The 11,006-nt window shown below is 57.7% G+C and overlaps 1 protein-coding gene across 1 annotated transcript in view; it reads right to left on the bottom strand.

Moving 5' to 3' along the window:
- Positions 1-966: 966 nt before the first annotated feature.
- The window catches only part of TRIM11 (tripartite motif containing 11), a 16,941-nt gene continuing 6,901 nt past the window's right edge, over positions 967-11,006 (bottom strand). The window contains exons 3-6 of the mRNA XM_023739044.1: positions 9,502-9,732; positions 4,120-4,142; positions 3,928-4,028; positions 967-3,139 (exon numbers count right to left, since the gene is read on the bottom strand). Coding sequence (XP_023594812.1) covers positions 2,595-3,139; positions 3,928-4,028; positions 4,120-4,142; positions 9,502-9,732 — 900 coding nt within the window. The 3' untranslated portion in view covers positions 967-2,594. The remainder of the gene's footprint in view (positions 3,140-3,927; positions 4,029-4,119; positions 4,143-9,501; positions 9,733-11,006) is intronic.

The raw sequence follows: 11,006 nt of genomic DNA, 5'->3' as shown, positions 1-11,006 counted from the left end.
CCATCATGCCGTTCCATTTATCTTCTTCTCCGCACACTGATGACAACCCCAAACGCTGTTTACGTGTCTTACCTGCTCACTTTCTCGAGTCTCCCAGACCTGCTGGGCCTCCTGCGAGGGTTTCTGAGCTCTGAGGCTGTGGCAGGCTTAAGCACGGACAGCTGGAAGCCCCTGGAATGGCAGCAAGGAGCCTGCCTGCCCCTGTTCTAACTCCCTTCCCTGCTTCGTTTTTCTCCAGAGCTGGTGTAGGACTTACCTTGTTCCGTTTTTCACCTGTCCGCACACTAAGTGGTCAGCTCCACCAGGCAGCAGTTTCCCTGTCCACTGCTCACTGCTCCCTCTCCAGCCCCTAGCACAATGCCTGCTGGTGCACGCAGGGACCCAGCAGGTGCAGTGGTAGAACACCTGGCAATGGAGAATTCAGTGGTGTGTGCCTGGTGACAGGAGCTACTGAAGCCTCCTTCTGCTCTTAACTGGGTCCAGCTTCGCTCTAAAGCTGGTGCCACGGACAGCAGCTGTGTCTATGCTGTCTTACCCAAGGGGCAGCACACTGTCTGGATGGCCAGTGGCCGCCTTGAAAGCGCCAGACTGCTCGTCTTGCTCAAACATGAACACGGCAGTCTCATCGTCCTCAAAAGGACACGAAGAGACAGATCTCTTGGGAAAAGAATATAGCGATATTTATCCAAGTCCTAAAAATGCTCAGACCCCTTGGCTCAATGGAGAAAATAATCTGTCAATGAAGTGAAGGAATGATGGGCTAAATGAAAAAGCAGCTGTTAAACACAATGGAACAACACGGGGCTATCTGGGGAAAAAAAAAAAAAAAAGCCTGTGTTAGCTATGTAAAACAAATATACACATGGAGCCAAGAAAAGGGCCACCCAGTCTGTGATTTCGCAGCGCTTCTGCACTGGAATTGAGCTCTGCCTCCCTCCTTCCCAGCCCAGCATCTTGCCTTGGCATCACCCTCCCCAGGGCCAGCTCTCCCTGACGCCCAGTAGGCCCCACTACTCAGCAAGGGGATAAACAACGGATGGGACTACAGACGAATGGTTAAAAGTTATTTAATGGCAGAACGCTCTTCTTAAAATAAATAAAATATAGGGTAAAAAGAGAAGCTAAGGGTGAAGAAACCCCAAACCTCAGAGCAAAGACAAACTCGTGGCTTCTGTATGCGTCGGGCTCTTTGCAGCCCCTCCTCCCCCTCCAGGGAGGAGACGCAGAGGAGAGGCCCCCCCGTGCCCCCGTTGGATGAGGGGACCTGGGCAAAGTGCTCAGCGGAGTGCCCTGTGCGTAGGGAGGGTTCAGTGAGTTGTAACTCTTATTATTGGAGCAGTCTCCAAGCCCCAACCTGGGTTTTGAAACTGGTGCCAGCCTGGCTCAAGCCAGGTTCCCTGGAAGTAACAGTTGACAGGTTTTGAACAGACAGCATGATCTCGTGTAGCCACTGTGGCCCAGCAATGTCGCTACCACTACATCCACTTTATCAACAAGGAAACCTCGTGTGGGGAGGTGAAATGCCCTTCCCAAGGTCACTGCTGGTGAGGAAGCATTAACAAGGGGGTAGGCCCGGGACGCTGGGCTCTGGGCTCGGAACGTGAGGGTGGACTGCCGTCAGAGACCAGCGTCTGGCTTCTGATGGATGCTGCAGAAGAATGTGTCAGGGCAAAGTTCAGGGACTTACACAGAAGTCCTAAAAACAAAACTGAGTTTGTGAGCCATCGTGTGAAGTATAATCTCCGCATCCTGGTCTTGCCTCTGGACCCCAGAGACCTACCACACGGGAACCAGGAGGTACACAGGGCCAGGAGACACCTAAGTGGTCTGCACATCCTGAATACCTACACTCAGCCCCTTGGTTCGAGGACTTCATCCATCCCTATTTCCCGCTGCTCTTGGGCTTTCCCTGATAACCTCTTCCCTGAAGATGCCAACTGCGGCGCCATAATCCCATCCACATTGTGATGGACTCTTACCGAACCCCTCATCTCACAAGGACAGGACTCGCTAGCAGGCTTGGGGCCAACTCCTCCCAACACACACCACGGCCGTCTGAAAGGTGGGGCACTCAGCCGGTGGGGCTGCCACCCTGAGGTTGCCGGGACAGCAGCTTCTGGAGGCTCTGATGCCTCCAGCCCTCACGGCTACCCGGCCAGTGTGCCGGTGAGGCTTCTGTGGGACCACAGGTCAGGCCCGAGGGCCACGGCGATGAGGCTGTTGGCCCCGAGTGGTCTGGCAGGGATGCTGGACACTGTTCGATACTCAGGACAGTCCTGCCCAGGGACCGAGTGTCTTGCTGTAAAACGCAGGTGAGTGATGTCTGACACCAAGGTGTCTGGAAGATCTGATGAGGAGGATCAAGGCCGTGCCTCGCACACCTGCACGCGCCTCCTGGAAACGTCAGTGCCCATGTTTCACTATGTACATTCAGAGAAGTACTACGAGATTCTTCCCGTCACCTCAAAGGACACGCTCCCTCCTTGCAGGGTTTCCAAGGAGCCAGGAAGACAGGGCACAGGACTGTGAGAGGCAAAGCAAAGCCCCCCAGGGTACCACGCACACACGGGGTCTGCAGACGGCCAGGCGTGCCACTAGGGGACCGGTGCATCCCCAGCTCCACCTTTCACCCGGCAGATGGTCAGAGGGGTCGGGCTGCTCGACAGAGGTGAGAAGAGGGGCCGGAGCGTCCCAGAGAAGGAGGTCTCAGGGAAGATAAACAAGAGTGACCCATCGCTCGCGCTGTAGAAAGAGAGGTGTCCGGCTTCGTAGTCCAGAAAGATCCCCACGCGCCGGGGCGGGTCCCGGAGGGGCACAAAGGCCCTCTCGGGTGAGTTGTAATAGCTGCCCAGAAAGACCAGGATCCAGAAGCCGTTGCCAGCCGACAGCTCGCCCGTCTCCTTCCTGTTGACGTTCTCCCTGCACACGCCCAGCGCCCAGTTGGCCCGCTCCCCCACCTCCACCTCCCAGTAGTGGCGTCCCGTGGTGAACCGAGAGTGACCCAGCACACAGGGGCCCGGGTCGAACCTCTCAGGGTTGTCGGGCAACGCCTGCCGCAGGTCACCCCGACGGACGCTCCTCCGGTCCTCGGACAGCACCAGTTCAGGGTTCGCGGTGTCTGGGTCCAGAGTCACATCCCCTGCAGAGAGAGGCCCAGGTGAACCCCGCATCTCCGAACACGGGCCCTGAAAAGCTGTCCTGCCCCTCTTCCAGCATGCCCGGGCAAGACATCCTACATCCGTTGTCTTCCCAGGTCCGTCCACCTTCACAGCCTCCTTTCCCCAGATGGGCTTTGGGTGAGGAGGGCGTCCTCCCAGTGAGCTCTCCCCTCCCCTTGTGCTCTACTGGGAAAAAAAAAAGCCACCCCACCATGTTTAGCTGCAGCTCAGAAGAACCCCGGAAGTCCTGACTGTGGCTTCACTCTTCCAGTTGGTGAACCCCGGCTGCCCTCCCTCAGCAGTGAAAAAGGACAGCTGTCTGCAGGCCCTTGGCAGAAAGCGGGCATTCTGACACTGGACGGATGCCGGGCAGGGGTGGGGGTTCCGACATCCACGCAACCTTTTGAGCCCCCCTCCTGAACGCATCAGGTGACAACTCTTGTCCTGGCCCCCCACTCCCCACCCGGCCCAGAGACCTGGCTTTGCTTTCTCTCAGCCTTCAGCTCTGCCTGCCAAGAAGACCGACCACGCAGTCTGCCAGGGGGACTAAGGGCAGACTTTCCTCCGGATGTACCCCACCCACCGGAGATGACATGGGACGGCTGAGGCGCGTTGCCAGCTGGCCCACGTTCTCTGCGAGTCTCCAGTTCTCTGAGCCACGAGCAGTGTTATGGCTGCCACACCCCACCTGCTCAGACCCTCCCGAGTCCTTCCTTCCCCCATTCCCAGGGCAGAAGCGCCATCAGAGCCGGGAGCCCACAGCACCTACCTCGGAATCTCCGCAGGGTCTCCACTAGCCCAGGGACCCTGCACACGGTCCTCAGCTCCATGGGCACCACCTCTGGTGGCTGCAGCTTCACATCCTGGATCCTGAGGGCAAAGCATCGGCGTCACCCTCCGCGGCAAAGCCCCCCACCTGCACCCAGCCGGCCTCCCCAGGGAAGGGCCGAGGGATTCATACCTGCGCAGAGCATCCCTGATGTCCTGTGGGGAGAGACACACACGGCATCAATGTTACCGCCACCACTGGCACCCGGTCTCAGGGTCCCTCCCTGCACCCTGGTCCCTGATCCCTCTCTCTGGGCTCCCTCAAACCCCGGGCACCAGAAACACAGATGCACCAGAAAACTGCTCTGGGCCTGTCCCAGCTAGAAGGCTGAGACATCCCAGGTCTCTGCTCAGACACAGGAGAACCAGAGAGATGTTTCCAGGACACGTGCGCCGAGGGGGTACGTGTTCCTAGGGTGCGGCCCAGCCTCCACAGGCCCAACCCAGACTGCAATGTCCCCACACAGCTCAGAGAACTCAGGGTGTTCCGGTGTGGGCTCCCTCAGTCATCACAGAACCTGAGTGCCCTGGTCTCTGCCTCCAGACGGCACCCTTGTGGGGAGACAGGGCACAGCCACCGCTGTGTTCACAATATGACCCACCCAATGCCAGGGTGACCAGGGTGACCTCACGTGACTCCCTGAGCTACCCGGAGCCTCGCCCCTGGGCGTCGGCCCCCACTACCCCGCCCCACCCGGCCCCGCAGGCCCACCCACCCAGCCCTCTCTCACCTCCTGTCTCCACACGGCTCGCCTCACCCCTTCACACAGCCTTCCCTGCTATTTTTTGTCCATGACGTGTATTTGGTGTGACAGCATTTACTGATTTCTTTAGCATGTCAGCTCCTCGGAAGTAGGGGTTTGCCTGTGTCCCCTGATGCATCTTTGGGGCCCAGAAGCATGACGGGCACACGGCAGGGACTCAACGCTCACTTGTCAAGTGAATGAAGACGAGGCGTCCGCCGGGAGCCACAGACGCTGCCCAGCCCCACGGCGCCCACTGCCGTGTCAGACATGGGTGAACAGAGCCAAGATGCAGCCCAGACAGGGGTTCCCTCCAGGCAGCAGACACAGTGAAAGGAAGGCCTTCCCAGACAGAAGTTACTTCTGTCTGGGAAGGAAGGGGCACGCAAGGCCTGAGAAAAAGGACTGTCATAGGCCTTTGGAGCCCCGGTGGGGTCTGGCCAGGCAGATAAAAGGACTGGGCACAGGGCCTGTCATGGACTGAACGGTGTCCCCCAAAAATATCTGTCAACTTGGCGAGGGCCACGATTCCCAGTACTGTGTGATCACCCACCATTTTGTCATCCGATGTGATGTTCCTGTGTGTTGTAAATCCTACCTCTAAGATGTTGATGAGATGGGATTACTGGCAGTTAGGTAATGAGGCAGGACTCAATTTACAAGATTAGGTTGTGTCTTGAGTCAATCTCTTTTGCGATATAAAAGAGAGAAGTGAGCAGAGAGACATGGGGACCTCATACCACCAAGAAACAAGAGCAAGGAGAACAGTGTGTCCTTTGGACCTGGGGTCCCTGTGCTGAGAAGCTCCTATACTAGGGGCTGATCGATGACAAGGACCTTCCCCCAGGTCTGACAGAGAGAGAAGGCCTTCCCCTGGAGCTGGTGCCCTGAATTTGGACTTCTAGCCTCCTAATCTGTGAGAGAATAAATTTCTCTTTGTTAAAGCCGTCCACTTGTGGTATTTCTGTTAGAGCAGTACTAGATATCTGAGACAGGGCCTGTGGTGCAAACAGCCTGTCCTGTGGTGTTTTCAAGGGGGTCTGCCCCAGGGGCATGTGGAATGGATGGGGTGTTTTCAGTTGTCACAAGACTGGGCTGAGCTGCGGGACTCACAGAGGACCAGCACGGCCGACCCCCCAACACGGGGGACTGAGAGCCCTACTCGGAGACCACAGGCGCCAGGGGAGGGACAGCAGCCTGAACACACGTCCTTTCAGTAAAACTACTCTGTAGCTGCAAGGCCCGAGGTGGCAGCTGGCCCTAGACTCTGCTGCAGCTGCTGGGACCCAGGGGCAGGCACCCAGAAGCCGCCCCAACCCCCGCCTCCTGGTTCCGGCCCAGCCACAAGGCTGTATGCCGACAGGGCCAGTGTCTCAGCCTGTGAGCCCAGTGTAGTGGACGCGGCCGCCGAAGGTGAACGCGCCGGAAGTGCGGTACCCAGGACGGCACTGTCCACGGAATGCTGTCCTGCTGTGCCTTACCCTCAGGCAGCTGGGGCAGGTGCCAGGACAGGACCGGTTAGACAGGCAAGTGAGGCTCAAGAGGGCCGCAGAGCGGGTGGTGGGCAGCCAGGCGCACGGCCTCGTCCGTGCCACACTGCCGCTCTCCGGCCTGACGCACCTCTGTACCGCTGGCCTCCTGCCTGCCCATCTGGCCCCACGGGACCTTGTTTCATTACAAACTCCAAGATGTCAAGACGACATGTGTGAAGCCCTGGATGCCACGCTGGGCACCCGGCATGTGCTGCTGCTCCCTGGAGGAAGGCCTATCAGGCACTCCATCTCAGAACATCCAGCCTCCACCCCTGGCCACCTCTCCACCCCGTGGACCCGCACGACCTCCTGCCTCCTCCTGCCAGCCATCAAACCCCCTGCTGAAACCACATTCCCAGGGAAACGGGCGATGCTGGCTGTCCCCTCCTTCACTTCCCCGGAGTCCTTCAGCCCGGGCACCTGGGCAGCTGCACCCCCACTGGGCCAGGGAGGCTGGGAGCATTGTCCCTGCTGTCATCTGGGCACCAGCAGGGGATCATCGTGGAGGGGCTGGGTGCCAGGGACGAAGGGACGCGGGCTGCGGGGACAGGGCTGGGGAGAGGGGGTGGTTCTGAGGGAGAAAAAGAAGCGGCTGGCCAAGATCACCCCCTGCTGAGACCACCTGGCTGAGACCCCAGGTGACATCTTCACGACAGACCCGATGTCCTCGCGGCCAGCCCAGGCTGCCTTCTAAAATGTCCTGCTCTGTCTGGCGTCTCTCTCCTCACTGCCTTCTCCCTCCCAGCAGCTCCGCCTGAGCATCTGGTGCTGGCTCCCTCAGCCCAGGACTTTGAATCCCAGTGCCTCCAGGATCTATGGACAGCCCTCTTCCTCCATCCAGCCTCCAGAATGTTGCTGAGGGTCCCCCCTCTGTTCCCTAAGCTAAAAACCATTTGGTGGCTCAGCAGAGGCTTCTGGATCAAGTTCAAAAGCCCAGGGACAGCAGCTGGGGGGCCTCTCTCGGTCCTTGAAACACGGGCTCAGCTCTGAAGGCTCCACGGGGGTGACCTCCCCTGGGGCATCCCCGAGGGGCCCCCCCAGACCCCCTGTCCACACCCACGGCATGTTATCATCTTCCATCATGCACACAACCTTCCCCAACGTGAGTGCCTGAGCTACTGAAGGCAGGACGTTGGCCTTACACCCACACAGGGCCAGCGCAGAATACAGAGAAGACATTCACCACATCTGCTGGGTGAAAAGTCCAGACAGGCAAGATGAGAGCCCAGATAATGGTAATGACAGACACGTAAAGCCCCTACTATGGGCTGGGCCCTGTGCTGGGAGCTGTCAACACATTCGCTCACTCACACCTCCTCACAGCCTATGAAGTCCACGCCCACACCCATTCCACAGGCAGGAAAACCAAGGCAGAGACAACAGGCCCGCTGGCAGGGGAAGCATGCCCTTCACTGTCCCCCTGACCTGCCCAGAGCCCACAGGCAAGAAGGAGATCCCAGGGTTTTGGCTTGGGGGGCACTGCCAAGGAAGGCCCAAGTGCAGGGGAGGAGCGGGCCCCCCAGGGCAGAGAAGGGCCACCCACTGGGGACAGGGGCTGGGCACACCGAGGCAGCGATGCAGGGATGGGCAAGGGTGGAGGACAGAGACTATCTGCAGAGACTGGCCTGCAGGGCCCAGAGCCCCTGGAGCATGGATTTTGCGGGAGCAGCAATAAAGAGCCCCAGGCAGGTTTGGGCCCAGGAGGAGTGTGCTAGGTTCACTTGGGACTGGGAGGAAGCCGATGGCAGGAAGTCCAGGGGAGGACCGCGGTGCAGTCCAGAGCGGGTAAGAACAGGGGCAATTTGGAGCTGAAGCCCACAGATGTTTCGGAGGCCTGCCTTCCTGCCTCTTTTCCTCTGCACTCAGAGGGAACGGAGGTGAAGGAGAAGGGCGCCCCTCTCTTCTCACCCCACCTGCCTCCCCTCCTTCTTGCCGTCTCAAGCCTGGTGGTCCCAAATCTTAAGGTGGAAGGCTCCCTGGTGCTGATCTTCCAGGGCCCTAAAATCCTGGCTGCACCACCATGTGGCCAGCCAGTCCCAAAAGAGGCCCTGGACAGGTGGGAACAGGAGTCCCCAGGCTCAAGCTTCCCCAAGGCCGAAATACATCACAGGTCCCTCTCCCCCAGGCTGCACAGATGAGACAAAACGTCCACTCTCTTTGCCGTTGGCCAGCACAGACAGTGACCGAACCACACCTGTCTGGGATCAGAACAAGAAACGATAAAGATAAACGAAGCATTCATTTACACGACTTAATAAATACCATCTGTTTTGAGTCTACGAAGAAAAACTACTATTTTTGTTTAGCAAGTGGACACGGCTGGGATACGCCCCCTTCATTATACAGATGAGGACAAGGCCCAGGCAGGCACGCACGGTGTTGAGGGTGTACGGCGTCGAGGGTGGACAACACCTATCCCAGGCCTGGACAGGGAGATGCATCCACTCTAACTCCACTTTCCCACGCAACACCCTTCATCAGAAAGACAGCACCCTCCACAGCCTCCACCAGACCGAGTCCAGCAAACTAGATGGTGCCCGGCTACCACCACCGACTGCTCTGACAGGGATCACAACAGAAGGTCCTGGTCAGAGCTGGAGAAAAATGTAGAACAAAATTCTAACTCACAAAAAAAACACGAGACTTACTGGTCTGACAGAGACTGGAGAAAATCCTGAGAATATGGCCCCCAGACACCCTTTTAACTCAGTACTGAAGTCACTCCTGAGGTTCACCCTTCAGCCAAAGATTAGACAGGCCCATAAAGCAAACAACAATACATGTAGCTCGACCACGTGTATGAGACTAAATGGGCACACCAGCCCATGGGCAAAGACAAGAAGGCAGGAGGGGACAGGAAAGCTGGACGAATGGAAATGGGGAACCCAAGGTCGAGAAGGGGGAGTGTTGACATGTCACAGGGTTGGCGACCAGTGTCACAAAACAGTATGTGTATTGTTTAATGAGAAACTAATTTGCTCTGTAAACCTTCATCAAAGCATAATAAAAAAACCAATCAATAAATAAAAGACAGACAGCATTCTCCACCCAGCACCCTGCTCCACTGGTCCTCACCTGACCAGTATGTGGCTTTGCCCATCACCGCTGCACCCCTAACTGCCCGCTGCACAGCAGGGGCCGGTGCACGCTCGCTCACAGAGGGATGGGCAGAGGGCCAGCAGGCGAGCTGGGTTCCCTCCTGGCCCGCCCCGCCCCCTGCCGCCCCGCCAGGTGGCTCACCTGCAGCAGCCCCAGCGCAGGGAGCTGGCAGCGCCCCTCCAGCTCAGCAATGAGCCCCCCGAGCGCAGCGCTCTGCTGCACCAACCTGGCCGCGTTCTCCCGCAGCCGGGGCAGCACCTCCAGCTCCTCTTCCTCGAGCTTCTGCAGCAGCTGCTGCTCCTCCTCCACCAGGAAGCGGCGAAGACGCTCAAACTCCGCCAGGACGTTCTGCCTTTGGCTCTCGATCATCTTCTGCAGGCGAGAGAAAAAGACGGCTGAGACTTGGAGTGCCCCACACCCTGGTCTCCCCCGACCCCCAAATTAAGGCCTACACCGCTAGACCTCGCACAGTAGGTGACACACAACACCTCATCAGACAGGTACTCCCCACTACACACACACACACAAACGCCTTCCTTGTCAGATAGGCAACACACACACAGAAACTCCCTTGTCAGACAGGGAAAACACACACACACACACATAACTCTTTCAATATCCAAATCTATGCAGTTCCTATATGCAGATGGTGGGCACTCAGAAAACTAGGGTGCCACGTTATCTCAATCTCCTGGTCCCTGAGTTATGGACAGTGAGTAGAAAAAATTCATAAAGGAGACGGAGCCAACATGGCTCTACAGACAGAAGCACCATGCCATCCCTCCACAACAAAGACCCGAAAAACTAAGTCAAACAGAGACAAACATCAATCCTGGAACCCTAAGCATCAAACGAAGAGATGAAGAACTCAACCAAGCACTGAACGGACTAAGAAACTGACAGAGAACAGAGAGCAAGAAGAGTTACAAACGGAGGTCCCCATCTGCTAACACAGCACAGATCCACCATCTCGGACTCCTGTCGGAGGTCAGCAGACAGGCAGTACGGGAAAGCAGATTCACAGAGCTCCCAGCAGAAGACAGAGTACCTGGTAACCAGTGATACATGCTCTCCCACCCCCCCACTCTGTCTCCCCCTGCTCGGCCTCCACCACTTTCTGGCAGACCAATCTGCTGCTTCCCAGTGGGCCGATCCGCCACTTCCCAGCGGGCTATGACCATGGCACGGGAGGCGCCAATTCTGTGCCGCTTGGATTCACCCCACCTACACCAACCGGCTTCTTCAGTGCCATTTCTTTGTTGCTGGTGTTGCTTTTCTTGGCCTCTTTTGGTTTCTTCCCTGCCTCTCACCTCCTTTCTCTCGAACACCTGACTCCGTGTGCCATCTTTGCTTCTTCTTGACAGGCTGTGAAGTGCCGCTCGGCTGGGGAACTATTTCCCTGATCCGTGCTGCCACACTGGTGGGATCCCGGGGGGCTTTTTTTTCTTTTTCTTTGTTTTCTCATTCTTTGTTCCTTTTTCCTTTTCTTCTTTTCTCGGTTTCTCGTCTCTTTCTACCTTCTTTTCCGATCTCCTGAACACCTGGCACTGTGTATCATCTCCGCCCCATCTAGCCGGGCTGTGCTGTGCAGCTTGGGAGCCGCTTCCATGGTCTGCGCAGCTGCACCAGTGGGATCCCTGGGGGCG

The sequence above is a fragment of the Trichechus manatus genome, unplaced genomic scaffold (genome assembly GCF_000243295.1).
Source record: "Trichechus manatus latirostris isolate Lorelei unplaced genomic scaffold, TriManLat1.0 scaffold00128, whole genome shotgun sequence".
In the NCBI taxonomy this organism is placed as follows: Eukaryota; Metazoa; Chordata; class Mammalia; order Sirenia; family Trichechidae; genus Trichechus; species Trichechus manatus.
This window is presented reverse-complemented; position numbering and strand designations above follow the sequence as displayed.